The 25,132-nt window shown below is 42.6% G+C and overlaps 1 protein-coding gene across 3 annotated transcripts in view; it reads right to left on the bottom strand.

Annotated features, from left to right (window-relative positions):
• The window catches only part of DNM3 (dynamin 3), a 171,792-nt gene extending 148,299 nt beyond the window's left edge, over positions 1-23,493 (bottom strand). For 2 of the 3 annotated variants that reach the window (XM_041478893.1, XM_041478895.1), the window contains exons 1-2: positions 23,069-23,493; positions 6,988-7,061 (exon numbers count right to left, since the gene is read on the bottom strand). In XM_041478893.1, coding sequence (XP_041334827.1) covers positions 6,988-7,061; positions 23,069-23,415 — 421 coding nt within the window. In that variant the 5' untranslated portion in view covers positions 23,416-23,493. The remainder of the gene's footprint in view (positions 1-6,987; positions 7,062-23,068) is intronic. The other variant, XM_041478894.1, reaches the window with a different exon arrangement.
• Positions 23,494-25,132: the final 1,639 nt, after the last annotated feature.

The raw sequence follows: 25,132 nt of genomic DNA, 5'->3' as shown, positions 1-25,132 counted from the left end.
TGGTGCCACACGCAGCCTACGGAATAAGAATTCCAAGGGACAAGCAGAGCTTTGTTCTGCTCCTTTCAGCCCTCAGCCTGCCCTTGGCAGTGATGCCTTCAGCCAGGCTGGAGAAGCACATGCTTTAATGCAATCTTCACTTTCCAGTTTTCAAGCACAGAAGAACACTAGGAAAATGTTTCATTTACGTTTTTGTGGGAATGGACACAAAGCTAGGCAAAAAAAAGAGATCCTGCCTGACATCTAGCTTTCAGACATGTATTTCTGGTATAAAATTGAAGTTACATTAATAGAAAGAACAATTAGATACAAAATTAAAAACAGTCCTTGCATGTAAAATAAGGTGTTTTTTCCCCCAGACTCATTAAAACCATCTTGGAGAGCATAAAATTTAAAGGATTAAAAGGCTACCAGAGCATAGTTCCTTCAGTGCATCCACAAGTGATTAATTATCTCTTCGGCTTTGATTAAATTAGACAAATCATACAAATGAGTGAGATGGGATCACATCTTTTAAAATGTTCCTTATTTTTCCTGTCACTTATATCTCTGTATGCCTTTCTGATTTAATCTAGCACAATGATATATTGTAATGAGCACTGAACAGCCATTGCTGTTCTCAAGCTATTTAAATTGTACAAACACTTACGACATTTCATAAATTTGTCTCTAAGCTAAAGAGAGAGCCAAGTGACAAGGATCAGCCCTAAGGAGTCCATAAGGGATGCTTTGGAAAACATCCCTGACCCACATCAGGCTGAGCCCAAGAGCTTACAAATCCCAAAGATTTTACTCCATACAGAATCTGTTACTAGAGGTCAGGAATTCACCAAGATCAGAGACCTGGAGTCAGAACTGCTTCCAAACTGATTTCAAACAGAGTTGCTCCAAGCTGGTGGCAGTATCCAATGTAGGGTAATCAAAAGGGATTAAATCAAAAGGGATTAAAAGTGTTCCATAAAGTGGTTCATTAAATTGTAGGCCTGTAGCAAACATTTTAAATGTAGGCAGCACAGGAGGAGTATCTGCTACTACTGCACCTTCCATCTGCCCCTTGGGGAGATATCACTCAAGAAACAACACTTTTTACCTTCAATAAAGCATCTCACAAAGCCTCAGAACTCTTTCCAAAAGAGTGATTTCAAGAGGGTGTTTTAAAAACACACAAATAAACATCATCAGCCAAAGTACTTCACCTCTTTTTTGGTGATGGGCAGCTTTTTCTGTAAAAAGTAAATGCAGTTAAGTGAATCTGGGCCATAGCAAATCATTCAATGGTGCTTCCTTGAAAAGAGAGGAAGTATTAAAAGCCCTTGTTGTCCTACCCAATCTACAATCCCTCTTCTGCTTTGCCATTTCTGTAGATTTTCTAAAAAGCTGAAGATGAAATACTCAAAACTAAGTTATTCCACGGCTAACCTTCAAGCAGAAAGGCTATAAGAAATAGAAGTACCCTGCCATTTCCTGAAGACAAACCAGCAAATCCTGGGAATGCAGAGAATTACAAGAATATCACAGCAGAAGATATTAAACATGGAAAACAGTGCAGATCTGATAAGGCAACTACCACAAGATAACAGGTCACACTCTTAGGAACCAGTGAAATGGTTCATTACAAGGAATAGACACTGGTACCTGAGGAGGAAAAGCATTCTTTTGGATACAATAATCTTCCACAACCTTGACATTTTTTGTTTGCAGAAGGAATTTCTCTCTGTTCTTTCAACCATTTCCTATGGATGATGCTTTCTCTAGCTCCAAACCCTCACACAGCCCTCCTCCAGGAATTTTTTCCCTAAATTTACAGAGGCAGAGCTCTCACCAGAGCTCTCTCCTTCCCAGGACTGAGGAAAAGCAGAACCTCGTAAGACTGCATTTCTGTGCTGCATCTTGTACAAGTTGGCTTCTTCATTTCACAACAGCATGACATCAGCGAGTTGTGCTCTGTCAGAGATTCACTGTGAGCACCAGGTCCTTTCCTGAAAACCAACCTTTTTCTCAAATACCAGCCTTTCAATACAGCAAAAAACACATCCCAACTGAATTGCTTCTTACTTTGGGGATATTTCTCTTCTTTTGCAAGCAATTTGAATTCCAGCTCTGCCCACCAGTATCTCTCATATTCTCGCTTGTATTTGCCAAACACCAACTTAATAAACATACTCCATTCTGTCATCCTATCAATAATACAAAATACTGAATATCACCTGGAGGGGTGTCCCTTCCACTCTAAACAGCTGTGAATCCATCTCACAGGAGTCCTTGCTAAATCATGTTTTCCAAGACTGCTCATAATATTTTCAAAAAAATGAATAATTTAAAAACCTTTACTGTAGCCAAGATAAGATACCAACTCACCTTAATTTACAAGCCTGCTACCCTGTAATAAAAAAAAATATTGCACTGATATGACAGAGATATTTTCTTTAATGAGTTTGTGTTGGCTGCTGTTCATCTCAAATACTTTCAGATTGTTCGCTAATAACTACTTAGATTTCTTTCTCCTAAAAGTGAACTTTGGCTGATTCTTCTGTCACCTTCCTTTATTATCTTTGTGAAGATGATATCTTTATTATATATAGAGCCATTTTCCAACCTAAATTAGGAGATTCCATCTTTCCTAATGTCACAGAGCACCAATCTGGGATAAAGGAAACAAAAGCTTCCAGGCAAAACCACACGTAAAACCAAGTATTTGTGGGTACCATTAATTTGTCCCAGCACGAGCTGAAGCTCAAATCCCCTTTTGAGGGTCCTGATGAGAAAAGTGGCTGAGCCCAGCAAGCCATCCTGCCAGACCTCAGCAGTCACTGGGATGAGCTCAGATCGCCCCTACAGACAGCAACAACTGGGAGATTTGCAGGGGCAAAGCACATCTGCGGTCTCTCTGACCTTACACAAGCTTAAATTCAGGTTTCAGACCAGCAGCACGGTCTCTCTTCCAGGATGCCAGCACTGTTTGGGGAACGAGCCTTTCCTTAGCTCAAAAAGGGATCACCCACCATTACCATCTTTTCCTACGGCTGGTGGCACTTTTTAGCTTTTGGGGTACACACCTCAGTAATTTTACTGATCTCTCCAGCATCCCTGCTCACCATCTGAATGAGAGTGGGATCCAGGAAATGGCAGGCACTGTCGGCCTTTCCTCGAGGTAAGGTGCCTGTTCTCTTTCCTGCTATTGGCACCGTGGCATTTTTCCAGTTTTTGTCCTTGAAGACCTTCAAATGCCTGCCATCTGATGAAGTCTCCAAGATAATTTGTGTTAGCTGAAATAACCAGTCTAAATTCTTTTTATATTTCTGTTTCTGTTCGAGGATTGTTTTTGCCACCAGATGGCAACAGAAGATGGCTATGAGCGAGGAGAAGTCTTGCAATACACGAAATTTTGATTAAAACTCTACAATCTCAACAGAAAGGAGCATCTGCAAGACTTCAGAAAAAATCAGAATGTCTTTTGAACCTCATGATTTAATTCCCATTTAGTATTCTAATTAATAGAACTCAAACAAATGTGGGTATTGTAAATATGACTCATTTCTCTAACAAACCTCCACCTCAGCAAAGAACTTCAAAATCTGTTAATCTGGTGAACCAAGAAGAAAATCTGAAATTGCTCCAAAAACAGTTATCAAAATAAGGAAAATAACTCTCCAAAAGCCAGGATATTTAAGATGTAAATAACAAATACCAGGATTTATACAGCAGGCAATGTATTTTTAACAAAGAGAAGACCTACTACAAAGGCTTCACGTATTTTTTGTTGGCACTGCTGTTCAAAAACAGTGTACTACCTGATCTTGAAGAATCTAGTCATTATCTCACCTGCAGAGGCAGAAGAAAGCACAGCAAGAAGAACAGATTGCCTAAGGTTATACCGAATGTGTGGCAGCAGAAAGAAAAAAATAAAACACAAACAAAACCCACAACAAAATGAAAAACAAACAAAAAACCAACAAAAACACCAACCCATCTCTCAAGATCTCAAGTAATTTCAAGTCATTACCTTCTAAAGGTTACTCAGCAGCACCACTTAAAATACCTATTAACTCCAACAAAAACTACTTAATCTTACTGCTGTATTAGATCAAAATCCACCAAGCTAAGAACTATACTCAAACTTGTGAAACAAAAACTTAGGATGTTGAAGAAATAAGTTTTAATGTAAACATTAAGGAACACCAACTCAAAGGAAGAAAAGCCCAACAGCTCACAAGCACACTCGAAATTCTCATCCCAGGTCATCTGTGCACCAACACTTGGATCTTAAAGACACACAATTTTTCACATTATCAAACTCAGAGAAAAATACTCAAAACTAATAAAGACTGACTTGTTACTTGCAATATTTAATTTAAAACTTAGTATTTGCCTTCAGTATTTCAGCAGAGTACAAATTTGCATGAATGTGGAGTGCAAATGCCATAAAGCCATTTAGGAATTGTACTGGTACCACCAAAACATGTCAGTGACTAAAGGAGGCCAACAGGTCACTGCGAAATAGCTTTGTACAAACTACACAGAACTTTTAAAATAGGTAAACAAAATTCTAAGAAAAAACCCAAATATACTCCACATCTCTCATGAGATGCATTTCTTACAAATGTTGTTTAATGTCACCAACTCTTTACCCAGATGTGTCAGATCTCTTAGGTGCTGGAGGACCCCTGGTAACCCCTCCCAACCAATTCCTGCTGCACCATTCCATTCCATGTCTGACCCTGATAATGGATGGGCAAAGTTTTCTCTTTCTTTGATGTGCACAAATGCCTCCTCTGCTAATTTTCACCTCTTAGTGCTGTGACTCAAATGAAGCTTTTACCTCCTTTGTCAATCAAATTCACATTCCAAAATTATTCTCGGCCACTTCCTAAATGTTGCTGAAGTATCTTGTAGTCATCTGTGCATGCCTGCATAGAAAGTGCCCCTCTCTCCCAAGGAAGACTCCAAGATTAAGAACAATTACTTTTTAAGAGTCAAGAAAAATCCTAGGATTAAAAATTAGTTTTGTTTACTACAGCAACAAGAAGCTGATACAGCCCTCTAATTATTCTGTAACATTTTGGATAATTATGGGCTTCATAGAAATCAGCCCAGCATCTGCTTCCTGTAAAAGAACACTGTGCTTCTCTAAGCAGTTTTCTTTATTTTCTTTTCTTAAAATTAGTTCACAAAGATAAAAGGTGACTTAAAAGATAAAGTTACTTGGAATTTCACCATCAAAAACAACAACAGTGGAACAAAGTTTAAAGAAAGTAACAAAATAATTAAAGCTTGCATTTTAAAGGTCTTGGCATTTAATCCCTAACAAGAACTACACAGCATTTCCCAAAGGGAGAAATAAACCTTGACATCCAGGAAAAACAAAATTAGGCTGAAACTCAGTTCTCCTGAATTTTTTAAGGTTTTTGTTGAGTTATTTAAACTATAATGAAGAACTAATTTTCAGGAGAGAAGGCACCTGTACAAAACCTAGAGGCCTACCTAAAGGCTGTAATATTTTAGGAACATAGTAATGAGGAAAAGCAGATAGAGAAACACCCTGAACTAAGGGACAGTGATGATTTTATAAAAGAGGTCAACACAGAGCAGTCTGGGTAAGCTGAGGATGGGTGTCAATGAATAAGTATCTAACCACTTGAGGTGAGATATAAGACAGGTCCCCTCAGTTCAGTCTTTTTGAAAGGATTCAAAAAGCTCAAAGCTTTTGTTTCTTCTGCTTTTGCATGGTGCTGGAAAAGCCAGATGAAGATTCTCCACAGTTAAGTCTTATTCATGCATTTCTACATCATCTGGCAGAGGCCAAAGGCCAGATCTGCAGAAATGGCAAGTGTTCATTCCTACAACTAAAACAAATGTTAATATATACCATATATAAAGCACTGTAAGTGTACGACACACTTGACAATCCTAAAGTTTCTAAGCTGAGCATGCAGAAATACTGAATTCCACTGTTTTTCCTTTCTCTTCCATAGTGTAAACACCATGGAAAATTTTATAGAGGCACTGAAAGTATGACGGCATTTTAAAAGCAATAATTCAGAAAACACCCTGAAGCCCAAACAGACTGCAGTCTACCTTCCTGTTGAACACTGTGAAGACCTTCAGGAAAGAAATACACACAGAAACTTAATTGCACCTCACACACAGGGACAGACTAAAGTTTTACAGGCAGCTATAATTTTGGTTTTTCCCCAGTTTCACCATGGTACATAATTCAAAGACCGCTTTGTGGTTTCAGTGCTGGTTTGGATGTTATTTTGTTTCTTTTTTTACTGTTTTGAGCAGAAGTAAATAGCAAACAAGTGATTTTTGTTACTTGCATTGATTTAGAAGTAACAACACCAAAACTGGAATGATGGTGAACCATAACTGCTTTTAGATGTGCCAGGGAACTGAGCTATACCACAGCAGATCAAGTGCCCCATGGAAAAGTACAAAGTGGTGAATTCTCATGAAAGATCTCAGTATGTCCCATAGCTTAGTGGTACACCCAAAGATATTTATATTTTTGACCAGACAAACACACAGAACCCTTGTTTTCCCCCAATCCACCTTCTGCTCTACTTAGTGCAGTGAGCCCAACCACAAAAGACAAGTTCTGAAAACAGCCTCTGTGGAATCAAATCTGTGTGCACTGGAGCAAGAGCTAAAGGTAGAAGTGCAGCAATCTTGGTGTGTTAACTAATACAACTGCAAAACTCATCAAGAAATTAATAAACCAAAGCTAATTTCTAAAGCATATTGCATGCAATCATGTGGATTCAATTCACCATGTGCTCTAGGATTTAGACATTATCATTTTCCCCACAATGGCAAATGTGATGAGTTGGTCCTGAGCATACAATTTTGGAGCAGCAGCCCTTTGTTCCAGACAGTCTTATGGCATCTTCCTTCACATTGCTCATGTCTTCTTAGAGAAGTTTTTTCTCCTGCTGAAGTACATCAGCACTTTGTCCAGGCATTGACCCAAAAAGAGGAAGAGATTACCTGTTTTGGCAGTGATGAGCTGCAGGACCAATGGTCGTCTTGTCACAATTCCAGAACCTCGTGGAAGAAAATCCCTAGAAACATCAAAAAAATAGTAACTAGCCAGAAGTAATGCACAGTTACATAAGATATTGGACTAATTTGGAACCTCCTCTGCATGAAAATGGAAAGGTGGTGTGGATAGATTGATAGCAAATACTCCTATAAAGCAGGCTGTTAATTTTGGTTCAAGATAGTAGCTGGTCATTACATACGAGACAAATGTGTATTACAGCTAAATTACTGTCTCAGGGCATTCCCAAGCCTCCTCAAGACCATCACATGTTACATCTCACCTTGCACAGTAACACTACCTGAAGCCATGCCCAGATTTACCCAAATTATTCTGTCATCACCGCACACCTAATCTGAAGAGGATCTGGACACACCAGAGCTCTGGACAAACCAAACTGGCAGCCCTCTGCACTACTCTTTCACATACTTAACTTCTGCCAGTTCAAATCCCCAAATAACTTTTCCACCAACACACCTGCCCAGAAGTTTCTGAGTAAAAGCAGAACACCAGAAGTCCTGTAGGATAGAGGGAAAGAGTGTCCTTGGACCAGAAAGGAAGCAAGTAAACAAAAACACCAGCTCTACCACATAATTATGCATGTCCATGAGCCTTTCCATATTTCTAAAGACAGGGAGACTCCTTATGCAACTGGAAAGAAAGAAACCCAAAGCAAAATAAAATTCAGGGGTAAAGAGAGTTTCATAAGCAATGTAAGCTCATCAAAATCCCCTCATTTTTCCTGCCTTACAAGGGATGTTGAATCACTTTCCTGCCTGCCTTAGCAGCATTGCTAACTCACTTTTCCGGCTCAGGTGAAAAGCAATGCAGCAAAGGCTTAGGGCAGGAATTTTCAGTCCAAGGGCAGAGCTGATCTGGGTGACTGTTGTTATACACCTAAGTGCCTGTACAAAGGTGAGGCAGGAATGTGCAGTGTCTTTGGGAGGGATGGGGAGAAGGACAAGAGCCAAAAGAACAAAGCACAGCCCTGCCAGCCCTTGACAGAACTGCTCAGCCACTTGGGAAATCACCTCCTGCCTGTAATAACCGCTGAGGATCTTCACACTGACCTTGCACTACTTAATGGAAGCCTGACTTTCGCAGCTCCTTTAAAGGCTTAAACCATGCAGGTTTGTGTGTAAACAGGCCTTGAGGGTACATCTATGAAAAATAAACCACCCAAATATCCAGGATATTATTTGTGCAAATCAGAGGATATTAGGTCTAAGCAGTCCCAGGCCAAGACAGGCTCAGGAACACAAAAGTGAACCTCTTTCCACAAGCACCAGCAAGGTGACAAAGCTTCAGCAGAAAAGAAACACAGCAACTCAGCCTGTGATAGGAGTACTGAAGGTTTCCTTCCTAACATCTAGACATAAAAAAAAATTAAAATAACATATGCAAGCAGTTCTAAGGCTCTGAGGAACAAGACCACCTGTCCTGTGCCCTGCACCACTTTAGAACTCCCCAGCATTTTGAACAAAACAGAGTTAATTTGTAGCTAAATTGTCTTTCCCTTTCTCAGTACCTGTTAATGTGCGCTTACAGTGGGATTACTCCGCAAATTAAAGCCCACCATAAAGGGGAGGCTGTTCAAACACAAACTCACTCATTAACTTCCCTACTCAAACTCAGACCTGCAGGCAGAAGTACAATTAATTAGGAATTCAACTAATCTCTAAAGCAAAGATACTGCAAAAACATCAGGTGTACTGATTTAAATCTGCTGTGATGCTTTATAACGCTTGAGACAGCAACAGCATAGAGGAATTAGCTTAAAGAGATGCCAAAGGCCTTCAGATAGGTCTCTATCATAATTTCAGTATCTACTAATGGAGAGAGAGCTGCCCTTCAATGAACATCTACGGATATTTTCTCATGGGAAAACAGAAAATAGTAATGGGAACACGGTCATACTTCTGTATGCACTGAAATTAACGCAGCTCAGGAGGCAGCAAATTAAGATTACAGTTTCATACCTTGGTTTTCAAGCATTTAATATCTGTTTTTTAAAAAAAATATATATTTTCCCATCAAGAAACTAAAACGAATTGCCACTCAGGACAAAGTGGTCGCCTAAACCAGTGTCCTCTACAGCACCACAGGACACAAGAAAATCCTTTGGGGAGTCAAAGGCTGAAAACATTTATTGATTTTCTGCTTCTGACTAAGCACATTCAGCGATAAAGAACACTGCATTAGTGCAGCTCCCCGTGTACACAGTGCTCACCTTTCCTCAACAGCAAAACTACAAAGAAAGGTTAAGACAACAATTTTCCTCCAGAACATGCTCTTAACATGCCCAGAAGTGATGGCACTCTTTACCCCTGTCCAGTGGGCTGAACTATTTTCTGTTCAAGCAAGCGTCGGCAGAGAGAGGCTCCAGCTTGGTGAGAAGGAGAGCTGTGTTGATCACATAACCAACTCAACAATGCAGCAGCAGGATATAAAACTTCTGCTACAAATGCACAGTTTGAAGAGGGAAAAAGTCAAAGAATGAAGGCAATGGGCTTCACAGGGAGAGTTCAGGAAAAAATTCTCTCCCACCAATTAACCACTCAATGGGTGTTTTACCTCTGACGTCAATCTGCCCACAGGGATAGGGATTTTTTTTAACATTTGAAATTTCAGCTACAAGGCAACAGTACCTGTGTGCATTCTCTGTACAGCTCAAATCAGATGTCACAAATAAATACAGACACTCTACTTACAGGAAAAAAGCGCAATTTTTTAAACACACAGAGAAATGTTAGTCAAATCTGAAACATAGCTTGCAGCTTGCACATCTTTAGGAAAAGCAATGTAGTACCACACAGCAGGGAATCAGATTAAATGCTGCACAACTGCTTCTGCAGAAATGCCTACGCTGACATCCACAGGACAGGAGGCAGCTCCTCTTCCCTTGGCACAGAAAGCATTCTCTGAAGGGTTTGTTAGGGGTGCTGAACAAAACATCTCTGTATCAGAAATGGTCCCACAACTCATACAAGTAACAGCAGCAAGAAATACAATAGGAATGAACAGAGCCAAGTCTCAAAGGTTCCTTCTGACCAAAAGGACAATGCCCTTCCAGGTCCTGATGGCACACCCTAACATCCTTCTAAGGACAGACCTGAGACAGCTGCTATCCACACCTTTTGGTGAGCACGTACACATCAGATCAGTGAAAGCTGGGATAAAAAATTCACATCAGACTTGAAGCAGCTGCAAAGAAATCCATCTAGGAAAATACTCATGCCTGAGAATCTGTGTTCAAAGAGACCAATAAGAGAAGAAAAGGCTGTTTTCTGTTGTGGGGGCAGTGAGCCTGGGAACATCTGTGTGCACAACTGCAGGACCACTTAACAATGAGGAGGTGCAGGAAAGAAGAAACACATGGGGAATGAAAGTCCTGCTCCTTTAAGAGACATTCATCCTGCATTAAGATTCCAACTACTTTTCCATCTTCACTCTCAGAGCATTCTCAGCACAAAGCACTGAGCTGACAGCAGCTGTACCAGCTCAGCAGCACCGCAGTGACAGGACAGCCCAACAGCAAGGCCTGGCCAGGGCTGAATTTATCAAATGCAAAGAGGAGGCAAAGAGCCAGGTCTGGCAGGACAGCCCTGCAGGAATTCGACAATCTTAGAATGCACTCAACTGTTGGAATACTGTTAAATACTTTCAAGAGCAAAATATTTTCAGGGCTAAAAAATTTTTATCCTATAAATTACTCACGTATTTCTATTTATTACTTAATTTTATTTATTTATTCTTTATTTAATTTAATATTATTTATAATATTCTATATTACTGGATAACAAGCTCTGTTGTCTTCTCTAGCACTGCTCATTTCCAGTATCAGAGATCTGGACAAGTGTATCAGTGTATCCTACTAAGTTTGTTGTCTACTGTTTGTTTAATGCATAAAGGAACATATAAAAGCATGAATCTGACTTGCTAAAAGCCAGGTCTCAAACTTATGCCACAGGATGGTGAAGTTGGCCATAGCAACACTTCAGCAGTTTATAATAATAAGCCAGTTTGGCCTTTAAGGTGAAAAAGTAATTAGAACAGTCATTAATTGAAGAGCCTCATGGAAGAGATGGAAATTTTAGGAAGGGCAGAAACTAGAGGGAAATGCAGACAGGGCCTGCTCAGTGAGGCGGTCTCATCATAATGCAGGACTGCAGCTTACAAAGGAAAACACATAAAAAAATAAACATAACATGTTTCAGGGGGATTTCCAGGGAGAGTCACCATTTAGAAGATCTTTAGCACACGAAGAGAATTTATTATGTTTAAAAAAAAAAAGATGAAACTAAACAGGAGAATCTCCAGTTTGTGTGAAAAGTGATGATCCATCACTGTTTAAACCTGTTGTATTTTCAAAAGAATAACTTACATTTGCTCTTCTTTGTCAGTATAGGGCTGAGAAATGTCCTGTGCTTAGATCAGTTACATGATCAGTATCACACAGGATAAATGGCAACTAATTAACATCAATACCAATATAATTAATTCATATAAAACATAGGGGGAATCCAGGAAATCAAATAACTGAGAAAAATGTCAATGATTACACAGTAACTGCATTAATTAAAGAGCTACAAACAATTCCAATTGATAGTGATGAATTGTTAAAAAAATTGGAATTGCCTCCAAAGAAAAAGCCTCCACATTTCTCACAAAGTGTAGAAATGTGCCAGGCTCAGGACAAGAGCCAGAGTTCTGTTACAGAGAAGCAGAAATGACCCATCTCTCTCATTGTGCCAGACATCAGCAATGGCACAAGAGTTCTCCCACTAACACAAAAGTCCACCCCAAGACCCCAAACCACCCTCAAATGCAGAAAGGCCCTGATCCATCAGCAGCTAATAAAACAACAGTGCATTGGTAGCACTCCCCACAGGCCTTTATTCCCAAGTTTTGCCAAGGAATGCAACACAGCTTTAATTGCAATAGGAAGCAATTGTGCCCAATGTCAAAAGTTTTCCTGGGCCTTTTTCCAGCAGTGTTTATTGTTTTACACAACTTCTGCCTGGCACACCAGGAGCACTTGTGGCCCATATTAGCAGCTGAATGGCCATGCCTTGTGCAAGAGACCACACAGCTTCACAGGAACAATGACACATGTCCATACAGCATCTCAAGTTCTGTGGAAAACACACAGAGGTACTCAAAAAGCTTTCATTTTTCTTCCATTTCTCACAGTTAGCATCAAAGCAAAGTGCTAAAAACTCCAGAAACAGGAAAAAGCACGGTCCAGTGTAAGCCTGAGGATGGGAGGCATGAAACATTTCTAACTTCTTTCATCAGATTTTAAAAACCCATAAACCACACCCAGGTAATTTGCAACTGGAGAACTCTTAATGCTAAAAATAAACATCTACAGACCTATTTTGCAGATGTGCTCATTCTATCTCACCTGCTCCTGTGCTCACCAACCCCACAGAGCATCCAGCAGCAGATCCTTCACTCACCTTTGATTCATTACAAAGCAAGGTATGTCCAAGAGATGGGAAATGTACTTTGCATTTACGCAGAGGCCTTCTTAGGAATTAAGTCCATGAGATTTGTTATCACCAACACAAGACACACTGCCCTTAAAGTGCCAGTACAAGGATAACCCTTGGACACGTTCTCAAGAAGTCTCAAAAGGCACTGCCTCAGCTGTGCTTTGATGTTCTCAACCACGCGCCTTTTTAATTCAGTAACACAGTAGTTACACACTGAAATTTGGCCATGTATGTTGTTCCTCATCAGCTCCAAGTGCAGAGACCAGTTCTCATTGTCAGTCACCACCTGATTCCTCACCTCCTTTCATCAGTTACAGAAGAGTAAATGGTATTTTGTTTGGCACAATGTCTGTCAATCAAGGGTCTCAAACAGCTTTGTTCAATGGCCTAACATAATAGGCCTTACAGGAAGATGTACAAGACAATTCATCTGCTTTATTAAAGACCATGATACCTATCTTAATTAGGCCTAGCAGGCATGCTAAATCCATTTTAGAGGCTGTGGATTTATAGTGATCTCAGATGTATCAGCTCCTGAAGCTCTGTACTGATCTTTCCAGTGTTTTTTTTTGGAAACCACACAGCATAGATGACTGGTGCTTAGTTCATGTTTGGTCTCAGTTAGCAGCAACCATTCTTTCAAAGTAAATCTTCCTTCTACTAATGGATCATTTTAATTAACCTGCTCAATCAAGCACAGTAACTACACATTCAGCCCATGCAGTGTGTGCAGGGCTTTAGGGCCAAATAAACAGAGTATCCAGACACCTTAGGGCTCTCATCTCCTCCTCCTCGCAACCAGGGTGCATAAACTTGGTGGTTTTGAGAAGCCATTTTCCAATCCCTCAGTGCCCTTCACCACCACTGCAGAGCTACTGGACCTCAACAGAAAAGCAGAGACACACCAATTATGCCATCCATCACTTTCAAGCAAGAACACAGGTTGAATTAAGAAAAATAAAAAATAAAGGGTTTAAAATCTTACACAGCACTACAGCTAGCAGCCTAAAATGTCTCTTTGGGTCACTTTTCCCTCCACTCCTCTATGGAATTGAGACTAACTATAAAAAAAACCCAGAGGGCAACATTAAAAAGAAAGTCTACTCAAAAAGACCCAGCTGTGGGAATACGAGAGTGTTGATCCTAAATGTGACAAAAAAGGTATTTTTGAAAAGCACTTGAAAAACTGGCATGGGATTCCAGTCACACTAACTGGGGACCTCCATAACAAGTATGCTAAGTGTCAGGGCTTAGGCACCACTCAGGTGAGAAAGCAAAGCTTGACATGCAGAAGACTAGGGAGAGAGCAGGCTCAGAAATCCCAGTCATTATACTTCTCTTGGATCTAGAAGATGCTTTCTGCAAGTACCAGCAGCATTTCTGCCCAACAAGATGACAGAAGTTATTACATCTCCCCCATCAGACATCACAGGGCTATGAGAAGATCAGGCCAAAAATTGCTCTGGTCCCAGTGGTGAAGTCTTCCATTAAACAACATTGGAATCAACAGGTTCTCCACAGTAGGGGACATGTGAACTCAAGTCTAGGAAGGCACAGACCTTCTTAGACCAATCTAATGCTGCATTTTGACAGCAGTGACAGTACCCTACATCACATTTCCACACAGAAAAAGGCGAGACTGTTCACTGGCTCAAGGAAAGAAAATGCACTTCTAGGATTCAAGAAATCTCTTTCACATGATACAAAGTTTTAAAATCTCAGCAATGCTTACAGGACTGCAAACTTGCCATACACAGGCATGAGAATCTGCCAGGCAAAAGCCCAGGGTGTGAGATGAAGAGTGCTCTGTTTGCAGTGCCTGTGCTGTGCTGGGCTCGCTGGCTGAACAGAGGGGGAAGCTGCCAATGTGCAGGCTCGTGGGCAAGGCACGGTATGCACGATGCATCTGTCCTCCCTGGCAGCCAGCCAGCCCTCTGCTGCATCATCCTCATTCCATGGGTGAAAATGCCCTTTTTCCTCTGTCCCTTTTAAGATTTTACAAAAGCTTCTGCTATTTCCTGCCCAACGGTGCTCTCCGTCAATTCCAAGTGGTGGTGGAAGGGGGAGAAAGGAAGCACAAAACACAAAGAAAGCCCAACAATTCCCAGAATTTTGGTGTCAAAAAGAATAAAGGGGACTTTGCAGAACAACTTATTCTCCCTAATCAGATATGTTTGCTTTTAGGAAAGGACTCATTTGCATAGGATGTTGGTGCATAAAAGCCCATCCATTCTCAGGATGAATACTAATGCAGCAAGATTCTGTATCTCAACACAAGAAACAAACAACAAAAATTCTTGACTCACTTTAAATTGTTGTCAGTGCTCTAAATAGACCTTGGTTGTTTGGGTTTTTTTTTTCCAATCACTTCCAGCTGCCAAATGCAATTAACAATGTTTCTTCAGAAAGATTTGAGTAAGAAGTTTTCCTCCATAATATAATCAGAGATAAAAATATGACTGCAAGGATCAGAAAGAAAACAACATGTCCCAACAAACCAGGCATATCAGCTACATAAAGATAATTCCTACACAAATACTTGCATTTAGCAAGTAATTCACCTCTTGATACACTGTCAGGACAAATCTTTTAGATATTGTTTTTTCCTGGGTTTTTGGAATTCACAATCTGCTGCTCTTCCTCCCAAATCTCACTGTCCTGAGCTGGGATCCATCAATACAGACTGCACAGTATACAGTCAGCTGTGATCCTAATAAAATTCCAGAACTTTTCAGAAGCATCATGAAAATACATTTCTCTTTTGTAGCAGACAAGGTGTCAAACTGTACAATTACCTTTTCTGGTACAGTACAAGCCATTTCAGATCATTTTGCAGAGCTGGAATATAACTGGATTTAATTCCTGTACTCCCTCTGGAATATATACACAGTATAAAGAGCATGAATTTATCAACAGGAAGACAACTACAGAAGGAAGGGGGGAAGGGGATTGTTTCCAAAACAAGTGATCCAAGTTTCTCAAACAACTCCTCTTCCCTAGCCATTTTATCCTTTTCTACCTGCCCATTTATCCTTCTCTGAGCCTGTGGTATGTGCAGATTAATATATTGTCCAGGACAATGTAAAGTTTGTTTAGCTCAACAGCTAAATAAAAACAGAAATTTAATATCAGCCATGATCTCCCATCTCTCTGCTCACCAGAAATTTAATTATTACCCCAAGAAAAATCTATATTTAGAAGTCTAACCAAAAGAGTGTTTTGTGCTGCTACTTCCCAGAACACTGACAAAGTCATTAGGCTGCAGGTTTTGGTCCAGACTCCTGAGCTTCTCAGCCTCTTTCCCAGATCTGACAGACAATGAGGATCTTCTATCAACATTTGTTTAGCACCTGAAACAATAAACATGACAGCACACCGGGGCACAACATTGCCTCTGATGGATTATGCCAAAATTTCTTCAGCAGCTTCCAGCTTGACTGAGAAGCAGGGCTGGAAGAGAGCCCATTTCGCCCCAGACATGCAGCAGAGAGCAGAGATGTCTCCCAGTGGTTCTCACCCTTGCCATGCAGAGCCCTGTCTGCTCTGTGCAGGTGAGTTACACACAGGCAGCTTCAGAGCAGCCTCTAGAGCTGAGCACCACCGAATGGATGTGCACGGTTTAGGCATCTGCAGTGCACAGAGTAAACAAGGGACCAAGTGCCCAAGGTTACTCTGGCTTTGATGAGCTCATCTGAGAGGGCTGAAATCTGTATTACAGCACAGAGTGCATCTCCTGCACACCTCAACAAAGAAATCAGGTACTGAATTAAAAGTTTAACTGCCACACACAAATTATAAAAGCTGACATTATGAACAGACACTTGGGTTGAAAACCTCTCTTATCTCCACCTACAGTCTCCTTTTACATCCTAGAGGCTATCACAGACAACAGTGCTTGGCAGCACATCAAAGCCCAGCACCCAGTTAAATGGGATTTTGCTCCTCTCCAGTTCAATAATGCTGCCTTGTTCATCTCCATGCAACTTGCTGAAGAAAAGGATGCAAGGACACAGTTAAATAATGCTCATTTCCTGTTCTCAGCATATTTACACTGCAGGTTCACACTGCAGACACACAGCATTACAGGGATTCTCAGTAGCCCGTTACACACGAGCACAGCAAATGGGGAATTCACAGACTTCTATACTTGCTGTTTACATTTAAACCGTGCCCCGCCCCCCCCCTAAAACCAAAGTAAGAAAACCAAACCAGAAAAAGCAAAGAAGTCTCCCCACCTCAAGCCTGCAATCTAGGCACTGTTGAGAAACCCATAAATACTTGGAGGAGCATCATCAATTTGCTCAGTGATCAACAGAGGGAAGGCAAACCACAAACATGATCTCCCTCTCAATGACTAAGCTATTGCTGGTGCCTTTTTGGGATGAGGAAACACTGGCACATCTCAGCTGTGCAAAGCAGAATCCAAAGCTCAGTTTTGGTCTCACACAAATCTAAACCAGCCATCACTCAAACGAGAGAAATGCATAACAGCAAGTTTTAGACAACAATCACAGTTATCCCACACTGATTTTAAGATTATATGCTACCATCTTCCTTTACAGATAGTAGCAAGTTAAAAATAAAGGAATAAAAATCTATATCCTACATGCACGTAAGGCATGTGTGGATACACATGCAGGTAATATTTTAAAAGCTGTTTGAGGTCACACAGGCAAGAGTGGCAGAGAGCAGTGTCCACACTTCCATGTCTGCACTGCAATCCATGGCAGCATCACTCCCGATGTTTACTGGTGAATGTCCAAACAATCCCATTGCTAACATCTATTTATCTAAACTGGAAATCCTTGTTTGCTATTTCATCTACACAGGAAAATGACATAAGCTTGAAACATCAGCAGCCAGGCCCATCAAGAAACAGCAAGACAACAAATGTGTTGGTTATTTGTTGATTTCGACACTACAAAGTCCCAGGTGTGGGCTCCTTCCTGAAGGCAGCAAGTAACAGGATTTATAATATTGTACAAGAGTCTAGAGAGTCACACAACATGAGAAATTTTCAGAAGTGCCTCTGTATTAAAAACCAGGGAAGTCTGGATAAGGTGAAGTAGATTCCTGTGGTCTGAAGAAAAGAAAAAACCCAATCCACAAGCCTCTCCTTTGAAAACGATCAGAGGAGTGCAGCCACCTGCAGAACCTTGATGGATTGAACTCCCTCTAACAACTGCCACTGAATCTGCAGCACTGATTTCTCACAAGGCACTCGAGACCAGACTGGGGTTTTTTGAACATTGTTTTTTGCAGGGTTTTGAAGTTTTTCTGAAGTCTAGAGCACAGACTTCAAATACTACACTTGCGTTCACTAAATGCTACAACACCCTGGTCGTACACAGCATGCTGAAGCTACAGTAAGACTGTGTATTTTCATAGGTACACTTTACAAAAGTGAAGTGTCACTTACTGATTTAGCATCTCTGAACCACCTGATATGCTGAACTTCAATGCCACAGTAAAGGTCAGAGCTCCCTACAGTATGCCTGCCCCATGACAGAGCACAGCTTTTCTTAATTGGCAAAATTGACATGCCAAAAATAAAAGAGAAAATCTTCAAAGTAGTTTTAGAGGAAAAAAAATTACATGTGGGGTGGTGCTGAAAAAACAGCATATTTGTTTGCATGTCTGTTTTTTAATACACATTTCCTTTACTTTGTATATATAAATTCTCAAGACTTGAAGGAAAAAACAAAAGAACTTTAAATTGACAATGAACTTGCATTTAAGGACAAAACCAGGCCATCTGTATCCCATCTAAACAGCCAGTTTGTTCCTCAATGTATAAATGCAAAACCTTATTCAGGGAAAAAAACCAAATGAGCCACTGTCTCATTTGCTGCTGTTTCTAATAAATATAATACCTGGAACATCCTTGGTTTCATTGCACCAGAGTATTTTGATAACCAGGCTAATATACTCAATAGTGTACTCCAAGCTGTACTGTGTCTTAATGAGTCAGGAAAAGGAGTGGCTGACTCTCATTTCCAGAAGATCCTTAAGATTAAAAAAGAGTACACAGCACCACGTCTCCGTTTGTATCTCAGTTTGTATTCAGCTTGACTGCTTAGCTTTTTTCTGCCTGTTTCACAAAAGGGGAGATTTTCTGTCAAAAAGTTTTTCTGTCAATGCCTAGTAACTAAAAAATAAAATACCTGCACCAATCTTAATACATCTCCCCCAGGAAGCATCAATCTAAATGTGTCAACATTCTTCAGAGAAATTTTCTGCTCTAGCAGCTGGAGTTAAAGTCCCTTCTCTTCCCCTAATGACTCAACACAGTCTTTTCACAACCGCCATCTCAAGCAGAACAGAATGAGCTGAGCACACAAGGAACAGTAATTTCAAAAAGAAATAATCACTACATATGTCATAATAAATAGCTCTACTTACATGCAGTGGCCCTATGATTGTCAAAAGCATCTCAGATCAAAAAGCTGTAAAGCTGAATTACACAATCAGACCTCGGGCTCTTAAAATGAAAGTGCCTGTTTGATTATGACTGACAGGCTTACAATCAAGAGTTCACATCTCTTATAAAACAATTATTTGGCCTCATGCAGTTTGTATTATATTAAGCAGGAAGGGAAGTGAAGAGCTTTCAAGTTGGAAACCTAATTATTAATTTCTTGCTATTTTTAAGAGTAAAACAAGGTTCTGACTTCTGAAGAAGGAGGCCCTGACAAGGTAGCTTGCTGTCTGTGCCTTCAGTTATCTGAAAAAACCATTTGGCTATAGATAAAATAATAGAAAGTGCTTTCTTTCCAAATACAGTTTATAGGGATTGCTTCCTGCCAGTAGTTTTCTTTAAAGTAACCTCATTATTATCAAAAGCCAGTTTGAAAAGCACAAACAACATATAAGCTCCTGCCCTGAGCTGCTCAGGAGCACAGGAATAAGAGAGACCGAGTGCCTTCTCCCACTGGCAATTTGCTGGCATTTGTTGTTTGACTCTCCTTTGTGCTTTTGAATCACTCTCCAACCAACCCCTACCAGAAGGCTGCATTAGATCCTTTGCTTCAGTGCTGGCTCTACATTTTCTGGGCACATTTACTCCTGTTACAAAAGGAAGCAGAAGGAGGTAGGAAGAACATTTGCTCTTCAGACAACTTCATTTCCTCAAACACACACCATGAGCTCCAGTTATGAACACATGAAGGTCTAACCCGTAAATGGAAATGACTGCTGTCCTCAGGTGCTCTCCAGAATCTTTGTTTGCATCTAAATGTAACCAGAATCGCTAGAGAAAAACCTTCACACCCAGTCCTTGACTACCAAAAGAAACTGTCTCCTTACACACAGGGGAGCAGTACGCAAAGAGGAAACTCTCCACATTCCTCAGAGGATGCTAATCCAAATAGCAACAACAATGGACACTTTGGGAGATTTGACACATTAATTCCAGATCAGTTCAAAGCCAGCCTACAACGAGACAAGTAGTTCTGGGGGTCCCAAATTCCTGCAGAATCCATCCTCGCTCAACACCACCATCTACGCAAAACACACGTGAGCTAATCCCAACATATTCCCTGCCTGCTGGTAGTCATTAAGGATCCTGTGTGCACCTAAACAGGTCTTGCTGCTACCCTGGAGGCAGTGATGGATATGTGTCATTCATTCAGCAGGACCCAGCTCCCACTCCCAGGCCACCTGCCAGCCCACACAACTGTGCCACAGCAGATTCCTCACAACCCTTCTGAAAAGTGATGGCAGTGCATAAACGAGATGGTGGATAACCCTGCACAGCCCAGCACACTTCTTAGGAGCCATAAAGAAGCTCTAACTCGTGCTACCACCTGCAAGTCAGAAAATAGTTTCTACTGTCCAAGTGCAAAAAAAAAAAGTAATCTTTGCACAACCAAAGGTCAAGGTGTGGAAGACTGAAACACCCACAGTGCTATAGGGGCTACAGGGAGCAGAGAATAACAACCTGATCCTGGAGTTAAAACCGCCTTGCCAACCTCACCACAGCTCCACTGACAATACACATTATCAACCAGCAGCATGGTTTGTAGCAACACCCACGGAGGATATCATGCCTTCCTCATACCAATTACAGCTGCTCCTGAAGAAAAGAATCTTCAATATTTCTTTGAAGGCTAAGAGTTCAAAATCTACTAATGATAATGATTCATGTGGTAAAAAAAAAAAAAAAAAAAAAAAAAAAAAACAAAAATAAAACAACCAAAATTAAACCAACAAAACAAAAAAAACCCACAACCACAAAACAATCCAAACTAAAAAAAAGCCATGAGTACTAATGCGCAAACGTCAGAGCAAAGATTTTTTGAGCAATGCAAGGATTGTTTTCTTTTCATGTCAGTTTCAAAGCTATGTTACTATTAGTTAAAGTTGGCCCTGTGGTTGCCAGAGGTCATGCAATATACCAGTAAAAAGAGAAATGAGGGTAGCATGGTTCTACAGGGAGATTTTCTACCTCTACAAGCCATATCAAGACAGATGTGGATGAAGCAAACTTGTTTGCAGAGAGCAGCTGCATTATCCCATAAAAACAGGAATATCCTATGGCTTACTAAAAAGAGACACAGGCCATTTGTCTGCTGATCTAACAAACAAAATCCTCTTCTGAGCTCATGGATATTTATTAATCTGGTTCTCAGGGTTCACAACCAAGTTTTCACAGCTTAGCCAGGGCACATCTGCTGACCACACGTACTCAGTCTGGAGGAAAGGCACAAACAAAATATCCGTGCTCAAGTCTCATGGAATAGGTTTGAAACAATGCAATTGAATGTCATTTTTGCAACAGGCTCTAAAGTTGCAAGTAGGGAGGTACTACAGATCAGTTCATGCTGGATCTCAAGAAGCTACTGCATAAAACAACGATGTGGAACTCCGAAACCAGGCTGAAAGAATCCGAATTCCACACCCCATGTGACAGAGACATTCTGGTGTTTCATAGCAGCCTGTAATCTCTTCTCTGAAGAGACTGTCTTGAAGCATCTGCAGGCTGCACGGTGAATAACTACATGAGTAAAAAAGTTACTGCCCTTAGCTCTCTTTCCTAACTCCTCCTAGAGGTATCCACACCTCACTCGTGCAGCTGGTTCCATTCTCCTGGCCAAACAGATCAGATCAGCACCAACTTCTCGTTTTCACCTTTTGCTCCAGCCAGGCACATCCAGCCGGCTCAAAAGAACAGCTCCACCTGCGGATCAGATGGAGCAGATCCCTCGGGCAGCCGAGCAGTGACGAGCAGCTGGGAGCAGCATGATCTTCCATCAGCACAGCTTAATCCAGAGACCGACATCAGCCCACCTCACTCAGCCCCGACCCCAGCGACCAAAACAGCCTCACTGACAAGAAAAATGAAAGTGCTTTTTCCCCTCAGCACATGTGCTTTGCGCAGCTTTGTGGACACGTAGCTCAAAAAGTCAAAAGGTTACCAAAATACTTTTTAAGGACTGTTTAAAGAGTACAGTAATAATTTGATGGCCAATCATGCTTTCTGAGAATCTCATTTATGTTTTCCAAACTCGAGTACAGTCAACACCAGTAGCTAGCGACAGACTTCAAGGAGAAAGAAGAGGAAGAACTGACATTTAACACAGTCAGTTTTGAAGGAGAGATGAAGAACCACTATACAGTATAAAATACCGGGTATGAAGAGCTATTGCAGCCTGACACACGGCCAGGTTGTGGAGTGTCACAGCACTTAATATTACCTTCGGTGAAGATCTCTGCACATCAAAGACCCCAATCACCGACACACAACAGTACTGCGACCCCATAATCCGGACTAGGATCGCAGCTCGGCTGCGGGAGCACCACCTCCCTCCGGGAGCCCGCAGCTATTCGAGGCAAACGCAGCAGGAACTTCATCAAACAGCACGTGAAGCCCATGTTTACCTCGGGACGTCTCCAGAGGCACTGCGTGGCCGTCAAAAAGCACCGCCTGAATCGCCAGGCTTCCCCTTTTCCTGCCAGCGATTTGTTAGAAACGGTGCGCATGTTGGACTCGACGATCTTGGAGGTCTTTTCCAACCCTAATGACGCCGTGATTCGAATAGCCACAGGCGCGTCGGGTCGGTGCGAATTTATACGCGATGGGACGGGAGGAATGAGGCGCCCAGAGCCAGCACGCCACCGAAATTAGGGTTTGGGGCTTTAAACACCTTGTTCCTCTCAGGCAGCGGTCACCCACACACACACACGCACGGAGCGGGCACACGAACGCGCTCGCACCGCAGTCGCGGCGGCTTCCCCGCAGCGCGCACATCGCATCACGGGCGCTGTCGGGCCAGGGCCCGCCTCGCCACCCCCGAGGCACCGCGGGGGGAGGGACACCGAGCATCCTCGGTGGGGACGAGCACCCACGGTGGGCTCGGAGCCGCGAACTGTCCCCCAAAAACCCTCCTCGTCCATCCCCGCCCGACATCGCCCCCCCCGCTTGGCCGCTCTGAGGGGGGGCGCGCGCCGCGGCCGTTGGGAACAGCGCGCGCCGCGGGCCGTGTGGGGGGAGCGGGGGGGGCGCGGGGGTGCCGTGCCCGCCGCCCCTCACCTGGAGACGCAGTTCTCCAGCACGGAGCTCTTGCCGGCGCTCTGCCCGCCCACCACCGCGATCTGCGGCAGGTCGAGCAGGCAGTTCTGGCCCAGTGCCGCGAAGGCATCCTGCAGCCGGTTAACGAGCGGGATGAGCCCCTCCATCCCGCCGCCGCCTCCTCCGCCCGCCGCCGCTGACAGGTAACGGCCGGCGCACTGCGCATGCGCTCCTCCCTCCTCGGGCCCGGGGGCGGGGCCTCCGCGGGGCGGCCACGCCCCCTCCGGTGCGGGTCGTGGTGACGGTCCCGCGATTGTCCCACGATTGTCCCAAAATCCGTTCTTCCCCCACTTGTGCCAAAGGCCCATCCACGCTTAGAGTCAAGGGTTTGGATTTATTTATAGTTCTGCGCAGAAGGATGGCTGGGTGGCAATCCACAAAGCCAGCAGGACAGCTGTCAGAAGTTTTCCCTTTTTGTGGATTTTGATAAACCAAGGCGTTGATGCTTATTGGCTACAAGTTATCAGTTCTCTTATTAATTAGTGTTCTGTCTTCTGTTGGTTCTCTTGCTTCCAGTGCTAATTAATCTGCATGCTCAGTCTTTCTCTTAAATTAGTGGGTTTTTTGGTTCGGTGGTCTGTGAGTCAGTGGTCACAATTTGCCCCTGTCAGAATTACCTCTTACGCAGCCAGAACTGATTTCAGCACAGTTGCTCAGTTGTTTTTATTAGTTTCTTCCTTATCTTGGGTGTTCTGCCAAATATCCTTGTACCCCTAAATTCTGCATTCTTTGTGTCAGCTAAGAGTGGTACACCCTTCTCCCCGCTGGTAACCTCCCCCCAGTCTGAGATAACTGAAACACGTCAAGCCCTAAACATTAACAAGGCAATTTTATCAACAAGTAATTTGTCTTTCTACCATCTGGACATCGCTTAGAACTTGCTTGTTAGGGATTGTTTTTTCCCACAGAGAGGTTGCGGAGTGTCCCTCACTGGAGATATCCCAGAACCAACTGGACACCATCCTGTGCCTGTGCTCTGGGATGACCCTGCCTGAGCCGGGAGATTGGAGCAGGTGCCCCACTGTGCTCCCTGACAAGCTGACCCATTCTGTGATTCTGTTCCTGCCTGAGGACAAGGCCACCCGGGCGCTGGGACACTTGGACACGAGGGCACGGTTCTGCCAGGTCTGTGCACTGAGCGTGCTGCCCTCTCCCCTGCGAGCCCCAGCCCCAGCTGGTCCTGGGAAGGGCTGTGCCGTGCTCCGGCACTGGCAGGAGCGCTGCCCGGCTCAGGCACCTTCCCAGGAGGAGGAGGAGGAGGAGGAGGAGGAGGATCCGGCAGGGAGCACAGCAGGAGATGCTCAGGAGCAGGCTGGGCAGCCACATCGAGCTCCAAGCCGCGTCACTGCAGCGGGTTCGATTAAAAATGCACGCTGAGGATGAGCTAAAAGCTCAGGCACACAACAGAGATGAGATTTAGCTGCGATTACTGGCAGCAGTCACACCATGAAAATATGCGAAAGGCGGGCTTTGGAGCCGTGCAGCGATACAAGTTCTCCTCTCTGCTGGAGCAGACACTGGCCTCGCTCAGCGGGAAAAGCAAAACAAAGGGAGCTGTGAACATCCCGCAGGCTGACGGGACTAACGATCTGGAAGATTATCAAAACTTCTTGGCCAGAGCTCTCAATAAGTATGAAAAATTACTCTACAGCAGACTGACCTATAACTCTGGAAACAAGTGTGAAAAGTGCATATTATATAACTCTATGCAGATATTTACTATATGAATTATGTTGTATTGATTAGTAGTGCTGCATTAACATTTTAATAGTATGGTAAACGTAGTTTTGTAGTTAAAATGTAATTTTTGTAGTTAAAATAGAAACTATGTATGTGGGATCTTTTTTTAAAGAAAGGAATGAGGTACCCACACCGAGGTAGCAGCCACAAGAGACCTAAATCTTTCAGAGAAAGAGAATTTATTGCTCCATTATCAGAAGAAACGAACTTCTTCCCACCTCACTCAGCTATGAAGATGCCATCAGGATTAAGAGGAAGAAGGTGACACTGACCAGACAGAATCCT

Source organism: Pyrgilauda ruficollis, unplaced genomic scaffold (assembly GCF_017590135.1).
Source record: "Pyrgilauda ruficollis isolate IOZ18807 unplaced genomic scaffold, ASM1759013v1 scaffold47, whole genome shotgun sequence".
NCBI classification, from domain to species: Eukaryota; Metazoa; Chordata; class Aves; order Passeriformes; family Passeridae; genus Pyrgilauda; species Pyrgilauda ruficollis.
This window is presented reverse-complemented; position numbering and strand designations above follow the sequence as displayed.